The sequence below is a fragment of the Nannobrachium achirus genome (genome assembly GCF_963921795.1).
Source record: "Nannobrachium achirus genome assembly, chromosome: 21".
In the NCBI taxonomy this organism is placed as follows: Eukaryota; Metazoa; Chordata; class Actinopteri; order Myctophiformes; family Myctophidae; genus Nannobrachium; species Nannobrachium achirus.
Genome location: NC_137828.1, coordinates 41,211,973 through 41,236,457, shown reverse-complemented (window position 1 = coordinate 41,236,457; position 24,485 = coordinate 41,211,973). Strand labels below are relative to the sequence as shown.

Genomic DNA, 24,485 nt, shown 5'->3' with positions numbered 1-24,485 from the left:
TATTTCTTATAATGAAGATGTATTTGTTTCCCTGGCACAAAAGGGGGAAATGACACCCTTACCCAAAAAATATTGGTATCAGTTTCGGCTATCGGCTAAATTGTCATTTTATACGTCGGACTCAGTATTGGCCAAGAATTTCCATATCGGTGCATCCCTACTATGGATCTCTACACAGACTGAACCACAAAAGAAACGTGAATCCCCTTTCTTTAGTCTGGGACGCATGCGCCTTTGAAAAAGCTAAGTGTGACGATAAACTCTGTTAGGAGCCGTACTATTCCCATGGACAGAAACTTCCACTACCGTGCAAGGTCTCCAACTGCAGTAAAAATAAAGACAATTATTTAGCGTGAGAGACTCACTAACGCTCTGGACCAGAGCTAGTGATAAAGAGCATCTACGGTGCTGGCGGAGGGTCTCTCAGCTCCTTCATTAGATCTGAGTATGCCTGTGAGTTCATGTATCGTGGGTACGAGTCTCTCTGCATCAGTGTGTAAATCTGTTGTTGAGCGTCGTCGAACGTGTGCGACGTGGGCTCCAGCATGTTGTGGTTGATCACCTCTCGGACGCGCGAGTCCAGACTGACCTGCGAAGGGTTTGGCAAAGAAACACAGTAAATCTCCATTAAATAAATCCCATTAAAACCAGGAAAGCATCTATGTAATTTTAGACTTTTTATAGGCTATAATATATAACTAGTAAGACACCTCAGGGTGACATGCGACCTCGCCCCCGCGCCAATTCTTGACTATCTGGCCAACCACAGTGTTTCTCTGACGATTCTAGTTGTTATCATTCTGGGGGGAGTTTGTTCATGTTTTTGTGAGGGTATCAACCCTAGGAGACACGGGGAAACATGCAAACTCCACACAGAAAGGCCCTATCGCCAACCCCATCGAGGGTGTGAGCGATGGGGCCTAAACATGGAAATGTGGAGAACACTATATATGGAGATAGTCCAGTCCATCATGTCATAATGGGACTACCGTCATAGACAGTAGCCATTGTTAGGCCGGAGTCAATGGCTGTGTCTATGACGGTAGTTCCATATGACATATTGGACTAGACTATCTCCATATATAGTGTTATCCACATCTCCATGTTAGGACTCATATATGGGCATAAAAAGTATGTCATGTGACATCACTTCCTGTACAGACAGTCAGCCATTGACTCTGGATTAACAATGGCTACTGTCTATGACGGTAGTCCCATATGACATATTGGACTAGACTATCTCCATATATAGTGTTATCCACATCTCCATGTTTAGACAGCCAATGACTCCGGCCTAACAATGGCTACTTTCTATGACGGTAGTCCCATATGACATGATGGACTGGACTATCTCCATATATAGTGTTATCCACATTTCGTGTAGCCGCCCTGTACAGGAAGTGATGTCACAACTCGCTGACATCACACTGACATCACAGAGGATACGGAAGGACGGTCACGAGGATACGGAAGGAAGGAAGGAAGGAAGGAAGGACACTCAAGCGACACGATTCTTCAGAGTATATGCGACCTTCGGTCGCAAGCAACAACATGAGTTTTTCAGAAAACTCTTAGGATTTAGAACATTGGTTTAGAATAGTGATTCTCAAAAATACAGTAGCAGATATACTCACAGCACGTCACAATGTGCCGCTCTGCAAGCTTGTACATCTGTACATCTTTTAATCATTTTGAAATTCTTTAACACAAATCTTTCCTTTTGGGTGTCCCTGGCACAAAGACAATTCAGATGGGGGTCCGCAACCAAATACATATGCTTTTAGGGGTCCTTGGCACAAAAAGGTTTGAGAACTACTGACTCCAAAGGCATTTTGTATTTGTAGAATCTTCCTCAGGTCTTAATGGGTTTTACACTGTAAATTGAAATTGTCATGTTTGATGATTGTTGCGACCGTAAGGTCGCAGTTTAGTATGAAAACCTCCACCGGCCGTCCGTCCGTCCGTCCGTCCGTCCGTCCGTCACACACGTCACACCTTTGCCCTGCTCAATGTATACGTGTAACGCCTGATACTGAGGTGATGTGTCACTGTGACATCACAGATACTGAGGTGATGTGTCACTGTGACATCACAGGTGAGATCGCAGTGATGTCAGATACTCAGAGCAGGGATCTCCATATTTAGGCATAAACAGGTGACATCACAGTGATGTCAGATACTCAGAGCAGGTATCTCCATATATGGGCATAAAATGGATTCTGTTAGGGATCTCCATACTGTATATGGGCATAAAAGGGATTAGTGATGTCAGATACTCAGAGCAGGGATCTCCATATATGGGCATAAAAGGGATTAGTGATGTCAGATACTCAGAGCAGGGATCTCCATATATGGGCATAAAAGGGATTCAGATGGAGATTCAACTTCAATGAGTAACAATGGCAAACTGTCAACTGCCCGTATGTCTTGATAATTGGTAAAACAAACTTTTGGCCTATTTGTGGCTTATCATCACATCCAACCATCTTAAGATACTCAGCTAGTGGGGAATGCTCTCTTCCCTGGTGAGAATTGCCCCTTTATATAGGGCTTGTTTGTGTATTGTATGACATCACGCCACATCATCAGCTGTGGACTCTGTGATGTCATCGTATCTCCATATATGGCCATCTCCGTATATGGAGATATAAGTCGTCCATGCCCAGGTATGGGCTGGTGAGGTCAGACTTTGTGTGATGGGTAGGTTATCTCCATATATGGAGATTCAACATTCCAGGTGTAACTATGGCTGCCCGTATGACGTGAGAGGTGGAGGCTGTGATATTTGTGGAGATAAGCGACCAACGGTCGCTTATCTCCCGATTAGGGAGTCTTACTGGTTTGATTGCGACCGTCAGGGAGCAGTTTACTATGAAAACCTCCACCGGCCGTCCGTCCGTCCGTCGGTCGGTCGGTCGGTCGGTCACACGTCACACGTCACACCTTTGCCCTGCTCATATAGATACGATGACATCACAGAGTCCACAGCTGATGATGTGGCGTGATGTCATACAATGCACCATGCCCAAATTTGGAGATCATGTGTGGCAAAATATCAACAAACGAGTGAAAGGCCTTTATCCAAATTTGGAGATCATGTGTGGCAAAATATCAACAAACGAGTGAAAGGCCTTTATCAAGTAACCATAGCAACTAAAAATCAACAAATTGTGCAAAGTGAAATATCTTTATCTGGTAACCATAGAAACCAAAATAATCAACAAATATGAGTATTTGTCCCCTTGTAGTATAGATAGATGTGGGAATGGCTGACACAGAACTCCATATTTGGACATAGAAGTGACAGACAGATGATATCTCCATATATGGGCATAAAAGGGCATGGCTGATGGCTGAGGACTGTGTGATGTCATCATATCTCCATATATGGAGACATAAGTTGCTCATGCCCAAATATGGGCTGGTGAGGTCAGACTTAGTGTGATGCGTAGGTTATCTCCATATATGGAGATTCAACTTCAATGAGTATATAAGACCGGCATTATCTACCGACAGCTGCTATAAGCCAACCCTGGCGATAAGGTCTGAGTCGAAGAAATGCTTCTTTCCTGGCAAGAATTGCCCCTTTATACTGTAGGGCTCGTTTGTGTATTGTATGACATCACGCCACATCATCGGCTGAGGACTGTGTGATGTCATCATATCTCCATATATGGAGACATAAGTTGCTCATGCCCAAATATGGGCTGGTGAGGTCAGACTTAGTGTGATGCGTAGGTGCGTAGGTTATCTCCATATATGGAGATTCAACTTCAATGAGTAACCATGGCAAACTGTCAACTGCCCGTATGTCTTGATAATTGGTAAAACAAACTTTTGGCCTATTTGTGGAGATAAGCGACCAACGGTCGCTTATCTCCCGATTAGGGAGTCTTACTGGTAATGAACTAAAGCATTTAAATGCTGATTGCGACCGTCAGGGAGCAGTTTACTATGAAAACCTCCACCGGCCGTCCGTCCGTCCGTCCGTCACACCTTTGTGACCATCAACAAACGTCACACCTTTGTTGATGTTTAAATCGAAGAGTCTTGGTCAAATACTTCTGTTGGTTTCTGCACTGATCATTTATACAATTCAGCTGTGTTTGCTCGTGTCATCATGATGAGGTCATAAATCAGCCATGCCCAAATATAGATTTTACGGGTTTACATGCTTACTCAGTTATTCGTTATGTGAAAGTCCTATGACGTCTATGATATCTGACATCATCATACATACATTCCCTTTTATGCCCATAAATGGAGATCCCCTCTGTAGAACCAGCCACTGACATCACTGTAATGTCAGGGGAACCAAATCCCTTTTATGCCCATATATGGAGATCCCTGTGATGCCAGGGGAACCAAATCCCTTTTATGCCCATATATGGAGATATGGAGATCCCCGTGTTGCCAGGGTAACCAAATCCATTTTATGCCCATATATGGAGATCCCTGGGATGCCAGGGGAACCAAATCCCTTTTACGCCCATATATGGAGATCCCTTATGTCATCAATATTAAGCCCATATCTGTGAATATCTTTGGGTACCAGATGTCTCCATATATGGTTAAATGGTCCGATATACATCACTGGCCAGAAGACCAAGAAATGGTGCAACCTCGCCCTTTGCTTTTCTCCCTATAGGCATCTTACTGGTAGGTAGTTTAATGAGGAATGCAGTATGGTGGTAGGTAGGTAGTTATGGCCTTTGATGTAAGATTTTCACTTTCTAGGATAACTATATTTGCTATTCCCAGATGATGCCCTTTTAGGGTACCCCTCATGCCCATATATGGAGATCCCCAGGCTTTACTAATTAACATAAGTTTTATGCCCATATATGGAGATCATTGTCCCAATGTCATCAGATATATGGGCATAAATGGACACAGGCAAACTAGATGGGCTGTATGGATATCCAGATGTGTGATGTAAGTGTTTTATTCCAAATGTGGCACCCCACAGACATATTTCCAGAAACAAAATCCCTTTCATGCCCATATATGGAGATTTCTGATGTCATCAATCCCAGGCCCTGTAAAAAACATGGTTGCTATGGTATGAGCAACTTATGTCTCCATATATGGAGATTCAACTTCAATGAGTAACAATGGCAAACTGTCAACTGCCCGTATGTCTTGATAATTGGTAAAACAAACTTTTGGCCTATTTGTGGAGATAAGCGACCAACGGTCGCTTATCTCCCGATTAGGGAGTCTTACTGGTATGTATACCCGTTTCAGTAATAGTTTTTATGCTCAAGCAATCAGGATGCTTAACGAAGAGATGGAAGCGAGACGTAGGTAGTCATGTGCAATATACGCAGTTTTTAAACTGTACACTGTTACACTGTATGGTTGTTTTGTTGTTTTTGGGTTGTCCTGGGTGACCTGTTGTTGTCTTGTTTTTTTGTGTGTAATAAGGCTGAGAGTGCTCCTGGCACAAGCATTTCATTGTATGTCTATACCTGTATGGATATGCATTTGACTAATAAACCTGAACCTGAACCTGAACCTATATTTCTGTAAACAGCTATAGACACGTTTCTTGTTTACAAACATTGGGCCCGATTCACCAACCTACTTACGAACGTTCTTACGAAGAAATTTGTTCTTAGACCCTTTTAAGAAGTTTTTTAAGAAGATTTGGCATACACCAATGTTTTCTTAGCTGTGATTTGTTCTTATGTTAAGAAAAAAATCTACGCACACTGTAGAGCACTCTTGGCGTGGCCTTTTAGTTCTTAAGTGTGACATGCTGTGCTAAAATAATGTATTCTTTAAGTTTCATCAATTCTACAGTTGTTTAATAACATGATTTAAATCATCAAAATATTTGTATCATATCTTTAGAGCAGTGGTTCTCAAAGTGTGGTTTGGGGACCCCCAGGGGTCCTTTAGGAAGTTCCAGGTGGTCCACAGTAAAACAGGGGCGGCATAGCTCAGGGGTAGAGAAACCTTTATTAGAGCACGAAGGGTTCCCAATTCCAATCCGGGCTCCCCCTGAGTTAATGTCGAAGGGTCCTTGGGCAAGACTCTGAACCCCTAATTGCTCCCGGTGAGTAGGTTGGTGCCTTGCATAGTTTCCTCCGCCACCGGTGTATGAATGTGTGCGTGAATGGGTGAATGTAATGCACAATCTCTGTAAAGCGCTTTGGATAAAAAGCGCTATATAAATGCACCATTTACCATTTATATATATATATATATATATATATATATATATATATATATATATATATATCATGTTGCTTTACTGTATGCCATTTTTGTGAGAAATAGGGCCTAGAGACACAATTTGGTCAGTATAATTTCAGGCAAATTATATCCGTGGGTGGACCGTCTGGGAGCTCGCCCTCCCTCTGATATGGAGTAGGAAAATGAGAATCTTGTTTGAGACAGTCATTGTCACATGACACACATAAGAGCATTTGTGCAGAGCATAATTTACGGCCTTCGGGCCGTCCTGGTGGAGATAATGAACAGGGCTAAACATTCTAAAGGACAACAGCACTTGTCCTTAAAGGGGAAGACCACCCATTTTCAATATTGAACTGTGTCATTAATATACCTTAGAGGAGTTGTGCGAAAATAAAATAAAAAAAAGTTCCCCCCCTCCTGTGTTGCCTAGAACTGGAGGATTGATTTTGGGGTTTGTATTGTAAATTACAACTTGATGACATCACACATTGTACTTTACAATACAAACCCCAAAATCAATCCTCCAGTTCTATAGGCAACACAGAACTTTTTTTGTATTTCCACACAACTCCTCTAAGGTATATTAATGACATAGTTCAATATTGAAAATGGGTGGTCTTCCCCTTTAAGTTGACAGGCTATTAACTAAGTTTCTGCCTCAAAATTACATATTCATTATTGAGGGTTAGATTTGGAGAATTAAATAACACCCACCCAGTGCAACATACCTGGTTGGTGTAATAGTGACTCCAAGGGTCGATACAATTATAATAATAACAAAAATTATTGTAATATTTGTTGAACATATATATCATTTTTTATATATTTTTTTGCTGCACCGCCGCCGTTTTTCTCCATATAATCCAATGCATTTCTCAAACTTTAAAGCCCTTTATCTCTATGTATGTTTTTATGGCTAAAACTCTGGGCATGGCTGGCAAAATGACCAAATTATGATCGGCTAACAATAGCTTTAGGCTATACTGGCCCATACAGCGTGATATCTAAATGTAACGGCATGCGCGCAAGTCCCGGAAAAGACGCGACTGGCCAGGCGTCATTTGAATGCCGGCCTCGCGAGGCCCCTCCCCTACGCAAGGCTTTTCATGCACTACTAATACTGACAGAATGCCGTTCCCAGGGTCTGCCTCGGTGGCTTGGTGGATTGGTCTCTAGTATTCCAACTCATGGGACCGGGGTTCGCATCCTGGTTGTGCCACTCTTTCTTGCTCTACCCCATGGGGGTTCTGTTTAGGGTTAGGGGTAGAGTTGGGTTGTCTAAAAGATAACATGTACACATAGCGACAATGCGGCTCAAAGGGACTGTAGTGCCTTGGACTGCAGCAGGCCAATCACACGCTGCCAGGGTGGGGCTTGACAGAAAGCTGTGACAAAAAAAAATCATGCGCCCATACAGGGTGGAAGACAACAACATCCTGTCTACGGTCATGTGACCAAGTGATGTCATCACGCATGCACTGACGCAACGGAGCCCTTTAGAATACAATGGAGGTGGATGGGAGAGATTTGGGCACTTAGAGGCAGGGGCAAAAATCCACTCGTCCGAGACAGTTTGCCCTCCTGGCCCCAAAGTTGTGGAACAAACTCCCTGTCGCACTTAGAACAACGGACTCACTCGCTAGCTTTCGCCGTGGACTGAAGACTCACCTTTTCAGACTCCACCTAAACCCTTAGCACTACTGAAACAATCAATGACCATACCTGAAGCTAGTCAGCATTTGTTTTTAGGTTTTTAGAACCTTTTCTTGACTGATTATTTAGTTTCCTAGATAGATACCCATTTGCATTTGTTGCGACCGTCAGGGAGCAGTTTACTATGAAAACCTCCACCGGCCGTCCGTCCGTCCGTCACACGTCACACGTCACACCTTTGCCCTGCTCATATCTCCGCATCAGTATGACATCACACCACATGTGTACACAAACCTTTGTGTACGTTGCTGTGGCAACAGTCTGTTGTTGCTGGTCTGTTAGTGTACGTTAGCAACCACCTTAGCAACCATGGTTTTACCCTAGCAACCAACTGTTTACCCTAGCAACCAACTGTTTACCATAGCAACCATTTTTTTTACCCTAGCAACCAACTGTTTACCATAGCAACCAGATACGCAGAGCAGGGATCTCCATATATGGGCATAAACAGGTGACATCACACTGATGTCAGATACTCAGAGCAGGGATTTCTCCATAATATATGGGCATAAAAGGGATTCTGTTAGGGATCTCCATATATGGGCATAAAAGGGATTCTGTTAGGGATCTCCATATATGGGCATACAAGGGATTCTGTTAGGGATCTCCATATATGGGCATAAAGGGGATTCTGTTAGGGATCTCCATATATGGGCATAAAAGGGATTCTGTTAGGGATCTCCATATATGGGCATAAAAGGGATTCTGTTAGGGATCTCCATATATGGGCATAATAGGGATTCTGTTAGGGATCTCCATATATGGGCATAAAAGGGATTCTGTTAGCTGTTAGTGATCTCCATATATGGGCATAAAAGGGATGCTGTTAGGGATCTCCATATATGGGCATAAAAGGGATTCTGTTAGGGATCTCCATATATGGGCATGAAAGGGATTCTGTTAGGGATCTCCATATATGGGCATAAAAGGGATTTTATCCCAGATGATGCCCTGTTAGGAGATCCACACTAACAGAATCCATATATGGTCCTACCGACAGCTGCTATAAGCCAACCCTGGCGATAAGGTCTGAGTCGAAGAAATGCTTCTTTCCTGGCAAGAATTGCCCCTTTATACTGTAGGGCTCGTTTGTGTATTGTATGACATCACACCACATCATCGGCTGAGGACTGTGTGATGTCATCATATCTCCATATATGGAGACATAAGTTGCTCATGCCCAAACATGGTCTGGTGAGGTCAGACTTAGTGTGATGCGTAGGTTATCTCCATATATGGAGATTCAACTTCAATGAGTAACCATGGCAAACTGTCAACTGCCCGTATGTCTTGATAATTGGTAAAACAAACTTTTGGCCTATTTGTGGAGATAAGCGACCAATGGTCGCTTATCTCCCGATTAGGGAGTCTTACTGGTTATATTGCTGTTGATATATTGACATATTATCCTGTTTATTATTGTGATGTTTTTTATCTGCTTATTGTAAGTCGCTTTGGATTAAAAGCGTCTGCTAAATGCCTAAACTGTAAACTGTAAACTGTTGAGTATTGTTTCTAGATAATGAATAAAAAAACGCCTGTAAAACCTTAACTCTTTGGTAGTGTGTGTGTGTGTGTGTGTGTGTGTGTGTGTGTGTGTGTGTGTGTGCGTGTGTGTGTGTGTGTGTGTGTGTTTCGCTGCATGCTAAATAAATAGTAACTATACAGCTATCTGCAGCTCCTCGTTAGACTGTGTTGTGTGGGGAATAAACACCCGAAATTGAAATAAAAGCACCAAAACCGGATAAAACCCGAAAAATGTCGCACCCGCCCTATGAGCGGGTGGGCACACTTCATTGCTTGCAACACCCTAGATATTGGTCAAATTATGCCTCTGCTTAGAGGGGATGACTCTGGCGCCATCTAGGGCACCGTATGTGTTAAAAGGCCATTTAGGGGTCAGAAGTTTCTCTGCCATTCCATTGCAGCAGACTGAAACAACGGCAAACCGAGCCCATTTTTTGGGACCTTCAACAGAATCGAGCAGAGTGTTGTTTGTACACAGCATTTGAGGTATGCAACAGCTGACACAGATAGTGGGGTGGAGGGGTGGGGTGCAAACCAAAGGAAAGAGGGGCAGACAATAACAGCCCTGTACTGTATGTAATGTTGTGACACGATGGGAGCTCACCTCCTTAGGGGAAAGAATCGAGACAAAGTCCTCGTATATCTGACGAACTTTCTCCTCCACTACAGTCTTGTTGGTCTCCTTTTTTAGCTCCTCGCAGACCATCCAAAACATCATGTTCTCCTCACTGAACTCTGTCCGTAGGAACTGCCTGAAGCAGCTTCGCCCTGCCGCGCTTTTCATTACCCTGTCGAACGACATGGACCAGGAGGTGGCGTCCTCTAATGTCGGCTTGATGACGCTTGAAGGGAGAAACAGAAAGAAGAGCCATTATCATTTTGGGGGTTATATTGGGGTTAGTGCCATAGAAAAAAAGAACTTCTGGGAACTCAGATTAGTGCCATTGAGTCTACTGACAACAATGCAGGGGTGGACTGGGCATCTGGAATACCGGGCATTTGCCCGGTGGGCCAACTATACAAGTGGGCCTCTTTTTTGCCACCATTTTAGGATAGTAATTTCCGGGCTGGGCGGCCACTAAGTGGAGAGGGCCAATCCTTCAGTAGCACCGGCCCACAGGCTTGTCTATCATCTGAATACTGGCCTAGTAGCCCAATCACAGGCTACTGTTGCCCAGGAGTCCCACCCAAACATTTAACAGCATACAAGCCCACAACGCGCCGCTGCCTCGATGCTTTGTGGGCTTGTAGATCTTCTATGCTCGGTTCGCGCCAGGGCAGAATTTATGTCCCATTCCGGCCCTGCGACAATGTCAAAATTTGTGAGAGATGAGAGAGAGAAATCACATTATAATGTGTCTTCTGCAGACCGGTCTGGCCCCCCCAAGCCCTGCGCCTGTGGGTGGGTGGGCGTTTTGCAGAAACAGGGCCTACAAGGCCCTGCGTGCAGACGCTGATGATCTCTTTTTTGGCTTCTGGGATGGGTTACCAGGCTAACTCAGAGGTGTAAGTAACTAGGTACATTACTTAAGTACTGTAATTAAGAACACATTTTGAAGTATTTGTACTTTACTTGAGTATTTCCAATTTCCAATACTTTTACTTCTACTCCACTACATCTCGGTTCCAAATATTTTACTTTTACTCCACTAAATTTTTTTGAGAACTTGTCTTTAGTTACTAGTTACTTTGTAGATTCTGAATATTATTACAAAACATACATTAACCGCTTCAACCCTATATACATTTTGGCCATTTGAAAATGGCCGACCTACAAGCTCACAATGCAGCGTGACGCATTGTGAGCTTGTAGATCTGCTATTTTCAAAAGGTATTTATTTGGAACTTGAAATGGGACATTCTGCATAATGAGTACTTTTCATACATTTTGAATTCCGGATTTTTACTACTTTATTGCAGTATTGATACTTTTACTTAAAGGAGGACTTGGCCACTTTTCAACCCAACTTCATATAATAATAGGTCCTCACTAATGTTCATAATAAAATAGCACAATTTTTTTCTACTCTGTCCAAGTCTCTTAGGAAAGCTGTGGGAAGTTCAGAAATCCATCGTCTTGTGACATCATCATTTTCCAAAGAAGAAATTAATAAATATTTTTGAAAAAAATATTTAGATTTTTGTTATCGTGAGAACAATGGCTTCCACTTTAACATTGCAACTTTTCAGGAGTAGAAAGCCTGCATTTTCTATTAGCTTGGATTCCCAATCGATGATGTCACAAGACGATGGGTTTCTGACCTGCCCCCCTCCTCTGAGGAAATGTGTGAAGTACTCCTATGTGAGTATTTTTTCCACCACTGGGCTAACTTTGCAGTGCTTTGGCCATTTACCTGTCATCACTCTGAGCACTTGACTCTGGCTTCCTCTCATGGGTTGTTCCTTTCTGAAGCGCGTCATCTTTGTTCCCCCCAAGAGTCAAACTGTGAAAGTATAAAAACAACCTTTTATAGGACAACTTGTCATACGTACACATTGTATTGTATGAAACTATTTGTAAATAAAATATTTGATTCAGTGACTAAGGGCTAGAATAAGTCAGACGACATTACTTTATAGACCACTTAGCCTGTGCATTTCACGGGCTACACTACTGGCTGCAGTAAAGTAATTTCAATATATCGATACATGCATATTACAATGCATGTTTTTGTCTAAGCTGCAAATAGCAATCCATGTAAATAGAGAACTGGTAGATACAATATGTACTGTACAGTATGTTACCTTCTGTGCAATGTGTACAATTTAAAATGATATATTTGTTTTAACAAGTGTTGATATAAGACAGGGGTCTCCCCATCTCTTTAATATACAGATAATCTGTATATAAATTGGAATGCCGATTTGATCCAGTCAGGATAGAGAACTGATCAGTGTTGATTTCGTCGACTAAAACTATGACGCAAAATGTTTGTCGACGCTGTTTTTTTCACTGACAAAAACTAAATAAAAACTAAACAAAAACTAAGCTGTGGTGACTAAAACTAAGACTAAATATATTGTCAATTTCGTCAACAACATAAAAACTAGACTAAAACGTTAGGGAGGGACTAGTGGAGAAGAGAGTAATTTTATGTTTGGTTGCTCTCGGGTGTTGTGTGCTGCAAATAGCAGATCTACAAGCTCACAACGCGTCGCAGCGCGACACGTTGAGCTTGTAGATCTGCTATTTTCAGCATGCAACCAAGTGTAAAATCAGTCATTACGATGCCACCAAGGCCTGCCAAAATACATTTTAGTCGAATAATCAACTGTAGATTTAGTCACCTAAAATCTTAAGGTATTTAGTCGACTAAAATTAGACTAAAACTAATACTTTTTCAGGTGACTAAATTATGACTAAAACTAAATTACATTTTATTCAAAAGACTATGACTAAAACTAAATCAAAATTTGCTGTCATAAACAACACACTGGAACTGATATGGGATATACAATAGGATGAAGAATGTGACATTTTAAGTGATTGGAAATTGGAAATGGAACACTATAAAACCGAAGCAGATGCATTTGTTGTAGGATAGGGAGTGGGACTCAGGTTCATATGGTGACGGATGTATCAAGGTTGTGTAAATTAAAGCATTATGATTATTTATAAGTTCTTGTAACGGTCTATAATTATACAGTGTTATAAGCAGATTATAATGCCTTAATGCATTACAGACATGGGATGCATAGCATAGCAAACTTTTCATCTCATTTCTTTCCTTTTCTTTAAATTATTTGATCTTTCTTTGATTCCTTCATGAAATTACAAAACAAAATTATAGAAATGATACACAATTATTCAACAGAAATGACGACCAGATGACAGCCTCCGTTTCGGCTTTCAGGAGGTGTAGTTCCAGCATTACTACATTGTACTTCTCAGCCACTGTCATCGATATGTACAGTATAACGTTAAACATGAATATGAACTTAGACTAGACATGTAATAGGGTACAGTAGAGAACAGTTTACTTTTTAGACCATTTAGGGGTTACAATAGGAGTGGATACGTGCATGTTCAAGTGCCACATAATTCCATTGTGATTTCTCTGCCACCTGATCAAAAACATAGATGTTTCTTTTTCCCACATCTGATAAAAAGCTTCTGTACGGTGACCCAGAACAAAGTGTAGGCCTATGCACTATGCATCCATTTTGTTTGCAGCCTGCGCAAACTTTGATACATGGCCCCCGCTGTACACCTTCTCTGTCAGGGGTGGAAACCTCATATCTCCAAAAGTGTTCCTTTTCAGGATTCAAATTCAAAAGTAGCAGATCTACAAGCTCAAAGTGTGTCGCTTCAAACCACGTTTCGAGCTTGCAGATCTGCCACTTTTGATGCTTTTGTGTGTGACGCTCAAGTAGGGCATTAATTTATGGAAAAAAACACTAGAAGTTACAATATGGAGATAGGAGGTTTATGCCCTGACAGCGTTATATAATTGAAATGTTCTGCACACCTGAAGTAGCATTCACCTGTAGGCTAATTAACGCACCAGGTGAGCTGTAGTTGCTGTGACCAATTCATACACCTTGGGAATACGGCTGCTGTAGCCGTGCACACAATTAGCCAAAGTTAATTGAGATAGGTGTGGAGGACAGCACAGTGTAATCATCCTCTGTCATCCCCAGCGGAGGGAATTAACATGGCCACAACTCTGCACACAACAGGTTGTCTGTCCTAAGAGACCAGAAGGAGCAACCATATCCTTCCTCCCCCAGGCAAGCATGATGAAACATCCTGGTCCTTAGAGATGCTGCGCCGTGTGGGCGACGGATACTGTTCTCTTCTTGTCATGTGTGGGTAGCACATAGCAGAGGGCAGGATCAAGCTGAGAACACTGCATGGAAGTCTGCTCCTCATGACAGTGAATTTGTATTCAGTGTGATACGTTTATCATATATGAAGAATATCCAGATAGCTGCAGCATTAAGCTTTGAATCCATATAGCCAAGATGAAATATGAATATGATGAAACAGTCTGAAAGTGTAGCCACAGAGAGAAGCTGTCCGCACTTGTTGCATTTGCATTTCGGAAACACATTTTAAAACCAGCCATTGGGGGGGTAAAAAGTATAAAGATTCGGCAACTCAACACTTCTAAGCCGGCCGTACTTGCCCGTACTTGTCCGGTCCACGCAATCAGCCGCTCGTCTTTTATCGGACTTTTATCGTAAAAATGAAATTAATTATAATTTAAAAAAAAAAACAGTCGCCGGTCGTGCTCTGTCTCTTTAAGAAACCATCTGAAGGATTAAAGCGTCAGAGACGTGATGACGTCATCTGCAACTGAGAAACTGGAATCCACAGGCGGCCATTACGTGCCATTCTAATGTGTATGCAGCCGGTTGGCCAGCGCATCTCCTCGTCTTTTTCGATCAGACGAAAGACGAAATCAAGGCTTCAGAATAAGTGGATTACATGTGATTAGATCGCTGTGCGTGCAACGAGGACGTAATGTACTTTCGGGCGCTGTTTTTTCTCGCGGTTTCCCCCGTCTGGCTCCACGCAAATGAACGGTGGAAATCAGCCTTCAGCTGCATCAAAGTAAGTTGGCAGACCAAAAAACGTGCTTTGCTGGCTTGCACTGAGCGATCCGAGCGTGTTGTTATCATTTGGTGCATTGCTTTTTTAAAACATGTTTATAAATAAATAGAAGATTGCACGGCAGTACCTCTGTACCCCTGTTTTTAAGGGGCCCCCTTTGGCTGGCAAAGAGTTAAAATGTGCAAGTATTTTACAGACAAGCTGTCTGAGCTTTTATCCATGGCTAACTTTCTCCAGCATTGGACTGTTTACCGGAGCAGAAGAATGGACGCTAGACGCTATAGTGCTGTTGGCTAGTGCTGTTGGCTATTTCCTGACTGTGTAGTGTGTGTGTGTGTGTGTGTGTGTGTGTGTGTGTGTGTGTGTGTGTGTGTGTGTGGTGACAGTGCACTCACACACACTACACCCACAACGTCCACTCCACATGCACGACACGTTGTGAGCTTGTAGATCGGCAATTTTTTACATTTACGAGTACATTTTGAATCCTGGACGTTTACTTGTAACAGAGTGTTTCTACATAACAGTATTAATATACTTCCAACATGTAACAAGTGTTACTTTCCACCACTGAGTCGAACAGCAACAGCCCTGCCCCACGGTCGAGACAGCAGCCGCATAGCGTTCTCTGCCACGGCATGTAAACACACGGTGGTTATTCGGCTCGGAAAGAGTCAACGACCATTGAAAATACTAATATGATAAAACACTAAATACGAAGAAACTACCCTAAAATCTAAATAACTGTATGACTTGTGAGTTGTGACTTGACTTGTGTTGTGAGAGAGAACCAGGAAAACACAGGCACAACAGACAGTGTAACTGTGGGTGGTCTGTTTACGGAGTCTCTGGCTCTGCTCTCTGGCTGAAAGTAGCATACAGTGAAACTACAAGCCTATAGGCAAACTGAATTATATAATTGCTCTCTATCACAAGTGACTCATTGATATAATATATATTTATAGAAAAAGTTATTTTGTGTTTCATATCCCTTTAAGAGGGGACACACATAAGACACATTGCTGGCCCCCAGGGGTCCTTGAGTGGCAGTTCCTAGTAAAATTAGGGATGAGGCCGAATATTCGGCACCGAAAATTTTCGGCCGAAAATGGCTAAAAATGCATTTTCGGTTTTCGGACGTATTGTTTTTAAAACCGAATAGTATAGCACCGAATAGTGTGAAGAACAGGGGTCCAGTATAATCTCTCAAAAAGCAGCATCAGCATGCCACAGTAGTTCTGTTGGTGTGGACAACAGCGTTAGCTAGAATCTAGATTGTTGACACTTGTAAACAAAGGGAACGGAGGGCTGCTGTCCCTCGGACGCGCCTCCATAGTCCATGTTAAAATAATTTACCGCATCGCGGTAAAAGAAAAACATTAGCGATTAGCGAATAGCAAAGGCCGCGGGCCGCGATTTTCTGCAAAGTAGACTTCCCAAGCAATATGGAGACGTTTTAATTTTAGAAATCCCTTCATAATTGACTACGCAATCTAATAATGTCCTTAAATCCTTGTGCATTGATTGAAAGCTGCAAAGTGAAAGTGATTTCTGTGCAACTGTGGCTCCCCCTCCGTCCCCTGCATGTGTGTGAAACTTTTGGTGTGTGTCTTAGGGTGCTTTTTTGCCTTGATAAAACTTAAGCAAGGCAGCGACATACAGTACTTTCTTCCTTGACAATAATGAGAGGCAGACAATACCATTACTGACATTTTGCTGAATATAAAAACGTTTTATATTGCTAATAAACAAAGTAAAATGGAATCTTTTGGAAACTTAATGGGTCTGTAACTCAGTGAATAAATGGAACCAAATGGACCTGTTCCATTTGTACTCTAGTATTTTAACATTTAATATAAATTGGGGTCCCAGTGATATAAATATAATTAAATGGGTGTCTGTAGCCTAGTGTATTTAGAAATCCTAGTTCTAAGTTCAAACATTAGCCAAATTGTAAAATAAATATAAGAAATAGAAATCTGGAATAACATGTGGGTCCCTGGCTGGCACACAATATTTTGAGAAGGGAGTCTGTGACTAAATTGGCCTATATAATTATGGTTTTGACATAATCACGTTTGCCATAATAAGGTAGCTTTACAGCAAATGTACTGTAATGACAGCAATGATACAAAAATGGCAATAAAAATACATTATGCGCATAATAATATATATTAATAATATTCGGCTATTCGGTATTCGGTTTTTGGCCGAGTGTTTCCATTATTCGGTATTCGGTTTCGGCCAAGAATTTTCTATTCGGCACATCCCTAAGTAAAATCTATTTAACCACTATTTTTTAAGCATTTTGACAAATCTTGAAACATTGCGAAGAACCTTTTTCTACTTTTCAGATGGGGGCTCGAGGCCAAATTACATGCATGATCAATTTGTGGGTCCTTGACATGAAAATGTTTCAGGCAAGGCTTTAGGGATGCCCCGATCACGTTTTTTTTTGCTCCCGATCCGATACCGATCAAATATTATTGCTTCCGATTCGAACCCGATCTTTCCCGATCCGATCTTTTGGCAAGGCATTAAGAAAAGAAAATTCTATTCATTCTATCACTTAGTGCAGCACTGAATCAACAAATGAAAAACAAAGCTTATGAGTAGTGTACCACAAAATAACCATGCAAACTAAATCAAATTAAGAGCAGAATAGTGCAATAAGAACATAATTCTATTACTTTTTTTTACAAAACGAAACAAAACAAAATATTACATTTAAATATCCTGTGTTGAACAAACTAAAATATGTCTAAAACCTCAGTAAACGTCTTCATAATCACATATAGGCCTATAACTGTCTCCAGCCACACGTCACAAACGTTGTTGTATGCCAGGGTTCCCCAATTAGTTTTCGCCAAGGGCCGAATTATGTCTAGGGTACCAAGCCGAGGGCCACCACATTGCGGGTGGCGAAGGTGGCGTTCCTGCTACTCCAGCGACAATTCAGATATAGGCCTACTAGTGCAGTGTTTCTCAAGCATTGTGCAGCGGACCTTTGGTGTGGCCTTTGAAATTTGGCAGTGAAGTCACGATTTAAGGACTTTTAAAACCTGTTTAATACCTAAAAAAATAAAATAAAATAGACCATTACAGCATCAAAAATAATCAACAAACTATATAAAAACTGGTAAAACATTGGCCATTTTTAAAGTTGAAACAAAATAAGTTAAGAACCAATTAACCAGTCTGCTTGAAAAGTATGCATCTGTAGCTGCTAGTTGACAGTGCAGAGAGACATAATTGCCTTCCTTTGATCCATTAACAAGGGGCCGTTACTACTTATTGGCATCAGCTGCCAGCTGGACACAGAGTCTGACACAATCACCTCCCTTCTGCAGGGCTCTGTGTCTGTCTCATTTCTCCAAAAGCCCTTGAATATGATTGAAAATGATTAAGGATTACCGTGATTATGGTAAGCTTACGTTTCGCATTCACCTTACCTGTAACTTTCACTACTCCCAGAAAATATTTTTTTGAAAAAAAAAGAAAAAGAAAAAAAAACTTTTTCTTCCCCAATATTTTTTCCCGATCTCCGATCTTATAAAAATGACCATATCGGCGGCCGATCCCGATCTTAACACTTACCAGGAGCAGCTACAGCAGCAGCACCAACAGAAGCAACAGGCGTTGTTTGAGCCATTGGTGGGGCTGTTCCCCATTGTTAACTTTGGGTGTGCTTGGATGACTCTGGCAGCTGTTTCGTGGTGCAACTGCAACTGTCTCTTACGCATCTCAATACGTTCTGAACCCATGGACTGCAAAAAGACAGAACAAGACAGAATTGTGTATAGGGGAGTGTTAGTCCTATAGTGCAGTGGTTCTCAAACTGTGGGTCGGGAGTCTCGGGACCCCCAGACATGATTTTGGGGGTCTCCAGACGGTCTCGGCTCCAGGATGAAATGAGGGGGCAGTTGGAAATGGCGAGGGGGCCCATCAGTTTTTATATACCGTAAATCACCAATTAGTAGCCCGGGCGTTTATTTCGCAAAATGGGGTCGGACCCCGGGCGCTTAAAAGAGACCAGGTGGCTATTGGTAACAGGCTTTTATTTATTTTGGCACTGGCCAGCACTGGGCCATTATTTGGTAATTTTTTCTTTCTCAAACTATATAATAGTATTAATAATCAAAATGTTATAATAAATGTTATAATTATGATTATTATTATTATTTTAATCGTTACCAACACCCAGAAAATAGCACATTTCGATCTATTAATTAGACCAAACCTCATTTAAAAAATATCAAGAGTGTATGAAAGCCTTTAAAAAAATATATATATATGTCTACTATACTATGGGAAACTTTCTCCAAAAGAATCAATTACCGCATGCCAGCAAAGACGCATCTAGAACCCAATTAGCGCAGAAGTCCTGCAGCTGGTGCTCTGACTGGACTCGCTGACATGACCACTGAACAGCTCCACTATCCTGACATTAAACCATTATGGTATTGCATTATGATTAAGCCTTCTGCATTCCCCTTGAACCTCAAAATAATGGATTACTTCTTCAAAATGCGGACTGGATAACAAGAGCAACAGCAGGTAGCCTAATGAGTTATTCTGATCCAGCTGTCTTTTATTGGCCAGTCTTAGTCCATCACAACGTTACTTTTGCCATTAAAGTACTCACTGAACGCCTCTTAAACCCCCCCCAGTCCTACAAGCAGTCACTCCTTGCCTCTAAAGCAAAGTGTAATGAGTTTGCATCCTTCTTTGACAACAAAATTGTGAACATTCGAGCTGGTATTATGAATAATAATACTTCGTAAAACCATATCGCAAATGACATCGTCTTCTTGCTCGCTGGATGCAATACCCACGCCATTTCTCAAAGAGGTTGTAGACTGTGTGATTGGAGATATCCTAAAAATAGTAAATAACTCTATACAATCAGGTGTCTTTCCAGAAACACTGAAAACGGCCGTAGTTAAGCCCTTACTCAAGAAACACAACCTCGACCCGTCCATGCTGTGTAATTATAGACCCATTTCCAATTTGCCTTTTCTGGGCAAGGTCCTAGAAAAAATTATCTTTCATCAATTGGATGTATTTCTGCAGAACAATAAGGTGCACAACAAATTCCAATCCGGCTTCAGGAAAGGACACAGCACAGAAACTGCACTTTTAAAAGTAATTAATGATCTTAGGGTGTCTGCTGACAACAAAAATGTATCCGTTCTCCTACTGCTGGACCTAACGGCGGCTTTTGACACAATTGACCATACAATTCTAATACAACGTCTTGAACACTGGGTAGGGCTGTCAGGGACAGCTTTGTCCTGGTTTTACTCCTACCTAACAGGCAGAAGCTACTTTGTTAATCTAGCTGACTTTGAGTCAAACAAACACAACATCTGCTCTGGTATTCCACAGGGCTCAATTCTTGGTCCTTTATTATTCTCCCTCTATATACTGCCGCTGGGAGAACTTATTTCCGCTCACGGTGTGAATTTCCATTTCTATGCTGATGACACCCAGCTGTACCTTTCGGTAGCTCCGGACGACCCCTGTGCTCTAGACCCATTGCTGACGTGTGTGTCTAGCATAAAATGCTGGATGAGTGAGAACTTTCTCAAGCTAAATGAGGACAAGACAGAAGTTCTCATAATTGGTTCTACTGCGCAGAGAGAATCAATAATAAGTAGACTTGGTAACCTGTCTAAAGAAAGTAACACTTCTGTAAAGAACCTGGGAGTGATCATTGACGCTGAATTGAATTTTAATACACACATTAATCATGTCACCAAGATTGCCTTTTTTCACCTTAGAAATATTGCGCAAATTAGAGCCTATCTGACATTGGACGATGCAAAAACGCTGATCCACGCTTTTGTTTTCTCTCGGCTTGATTACTGCAACGCACTTCTCTCTGGTCTGCCAAAGAAAACAATTGACAGTTTACAACTTGTTCAAAATGCGGCAGCCAGAGTTTTAACTAAAGCTAAGATGAGAGAACATATTTACTCCAGTCTTAGCGTCGATACACTGGCTCCCGGTTGTTTTTAGGATTGATTTTAAAATTATTTTACTTGTTTATAAAGCTCTAAATGGTCTGGCACCTTCGTACCTCTATGACTGCCTGCATAGATACGTTCCAAACCGCCCACTCAGGTCTTCTAGTGCTGACCTACTCGATGTGCCTAAAATGAAATATAAAAAATATGGTGAAGCAGCTTTCTGCTTCTACGGTCCGACAGTTTGGAATAAACTCCCACTACACCTAAGACAGGCAGCCTCTGTGGATAGCTTTAAAGCACAGCTCAAGACCTATTTCTTTACTCTTGCTTTTAGCTGAATTCTTTAATCTCTTTGATGCTATTGACGTCCACGCTGTTCTGAAATTGTTCTTCAATGTTTTATGTTTTTATTTTTCTGCTTTATTGTATTCATGTGTATTTTATTTTTTTCTGTTAAGCACTTGTGCTTCATTTTCTGCTCTGTAAAGCACTTTGAGCTGCATTTCATGTCATGAAAGGTGCTATACAAATAAAGCTTTATTATTATTATTATTATTACTCAAACTTTGGATTGTAGCGACGTTTTAGACAGTAATGAATTAAGCTGAGTGCGCAGAGAGCAGCCGACTCCTTTTCTTTTTTCCTCTCTTTTTTTGGAGTCCTTTGGCAATCTGTTCCCGACGCACAGTGTTGTGCGCGTCATGGTAGCGCTGCACTGGGCTGGGCACCATATACATTTGGCTTAGAAGTGTCTGTCCACAGGGCTGTGAGCTTGTAGATTTGCTGTTTTCGGCGCACTATCGTCATGCAACATATGACCGTAGCAACGCACAGCGAGTGCGGTGCATTGCAACGTGCTGTCACAGCACTGCTGTGAGCTTGTAGATTTGCTGTTTTCAGCGCACCACTGCCATGCAACATAAATGACCAGTTAAGTTAAATAAATAGCAAATAATACCAAACAAACAATAGCCCGGGCTCTTACATAAAACCTAATAAGGATAATATTAATTGCAAATAACGGCCCAGGTGCTTATACGAACCTTGCGCTTATTTGAAACAGGCGTTTATTGCGCAAAATGGGGTCAGACCCCGGGCGGATATATGGGACCCGGCGGCAGTTTGCCACCGGGCGATTAATTGGTGATTTACGGTAGTAAAACAATATGTACATAAAACTTAAACTGAGGGGGCAGAATTTGCAATCGAGGGTGCCATGCCGCCTCTGCATGGCTCCCCCATGGCGCCGGGCCTGTCCTCAGATGACAATGAATGATGAAACAAAGAAGGAAAGAAAATATTTTTTTTATTACTGTATCAAAAGTAATCAACCAACTAGAAGTCTGGTTGCACTGACGCGAGTCGTCTAAACACTTAAATTTTATATTGTGATGTCAAGTGAAGCATGACCTGTCTGATTGGAAATTATATTGTTCAGGGTATCCAGTCTTACAACCCGGATAACTTCAGTCAAAAGGTTAACAAAGAACTGTTCACTCTGCTGACAAAACATTCTAGGACCGAGAAAAGTAGTGTGTTGCTTAATGCCTATAGCAACCACACTAACGAGCCGCAAGGAATCCACTGGGAAATAATTCATTTATATTTATAGCCTATATTATATTTATTATTGCGACCGTAGGTCGCAGTTTACTATGAAAACCGGCACATCTTGTCTGTATCTTGACCCACCTTACCGATCATCACCACGAAAGCGTGGGATGGCTCAAAGTAGCTGACAGAGTACAGCATCTTGCAATGGGCCTGGTGTACAAGATACACTACACCTCCAAGATTCCCATGTACCTGACAAACTACTTCTTAAAGGTCAAGGATGTTCACGACCACAACACCAGAGGCAGCTCCACTAATCATCATCAACGTAGATTTAACACTAAACAAGGCTCTAACTCGTTCTCCTGCTACACCATCAACGTGTGGAACGCCCTTCCTCAAGCCCTAAAGGAGAGCAAATCCCTAGCCTCCTTCAAAATTGGTATGAAAAGTCACCTTCAGACAGCTGCTACCCGTGACTTGTAAATAGACTAAGCCCCCATGCCCCCGCCCCTTTTTTTATTTTTATTTTTTCTGCCTTTGTATTTGATGTTATGCTTTTGAAACTGATATTACCCTAGATAAAGTACTATGTTCTATCCGTCTGTCTTTCAATGTTATATGAGATACTTAAAGTGTGGTTCCTGTGGAAATAAGCCTCGGCTTTCTAGGATCTCCTTTTAGTTGACCTTGTACCAGTGATTTGTACTGTCATGAAACTGTACTTTTTTCTATTGCAAACTTCTAATAAATTCTTCAATCAATCAATCAGTCCGTGAGTAACACCTCAATGTCTATAGCTGCTGACCTGTGACATCACATTGTTGCCAGTTTTACTAAAAACTGCTTAAACATTGGTCAAATTGTCAAATACTTTAAGAAATAGGCAAATATTTTCACAATATTTATCTGTGGAATTGAGTCACAAAATGTAATGCCTCAACTCCTACAATTCCAAGTGCTTGTCAGCAGTGGCGTCAGTTCAGAGAAAGCTAAGGTATGGCAACATGACTGGTGTCACCAGTCATGTTGCCATACCTTAGCAACAGGCATGATACATTTATTTTAATTAGTACATTCTATTTTCCCCCCGTTTCTACGGTTTGTTCAAGTGCAGCTAAACTTGGCATAAAATAGTAAACGTGCCACAATTAACAATAATGAATTGCACCTGTGCAGCTGACCTGCAGAACCTGGGAATATACCATTTTGTCAAGATGGGGAGAATAAAAGTGTGGAGAATATAATTATAATACCTTGTTAAAGTGACCATTTTGTGAAATTTTGCATTTGTAGTTATTTTAATGTAATTTAACAACATAACCAGCACAGATAGACAAAGAGACATTCATGGATTTATATTTAAAAGTAACTTTTATTCTCCCCCCTGGACCCAGGGTATGGCAGCTGCATACCCCTGTCATACCCAATTGACGCCCCTGCTTGTCAGGGTGGGGGTCCCCAGTTCAAATATCATTATTTTGGAGGGGTCACAGTCTGAAAAGTTTGAGAAAACTTGAAACTGGGAGCAGCAGATTTGGTGTGCAGACTCTTTTTCGTATTTATTGTCTCCACCAGCCGAAAGGCATGGGAGTTGGTTTCGCCCCTGTCCGTCCATCCATGTGTGTGTCCGCGTGTGTGTCTGTGCGTCCGTCCGTCTGTTACCAGCTAATCTCTGGCACCGTTGGCTCAGTCGCTGCCAAACGGTGCACACACACTCCCTGGTTACCAATTCAGAACCTCTGCCCCAAATCTTTCACACACAGCGTCACATTGCTGTTAAAGGCCAAAGAAGACATGGCACCCTTTTCACACTTCAGGACCTACCTGACCTGGTGGAGACCTGTGCTTGGAAGAACACTGTTTCTAGTTGCATACTGTTTTTAGTCCAGCACCCACTACCCAGACTACATGCAATATCTTAATGGTTGCTTATGTTCACAGGAGGGCTTATTGCA

General features: G+C 41.8%; 1 protein-coding gene across 1 annotated transcript; it reads right to left on the bottom strand.

Moving 5' to 3' along the window:
• Positions 1-400: 400 nt before the first annotated feature.
• On the bottom strand, positions 401-18,765 carry LOC308306734 (regulator of G-protein signaling 20-like; the record flags this gene model as incomplete). Its single annotated transcript, XM_080751778.1, has 3 exons — positions 401-589; positions 10,049-10,286; positions 18,599-18,765. 3 exons carry the CDS (start codon positions 18,763-18,765, stop codon positions 401-403), a joined length of 594 nt encoding a protein of 197 aa, XP_080607904.1.
• Between the last annotated feature and the right edge of the window lie 5,720 nt (positions 18,766-24,485).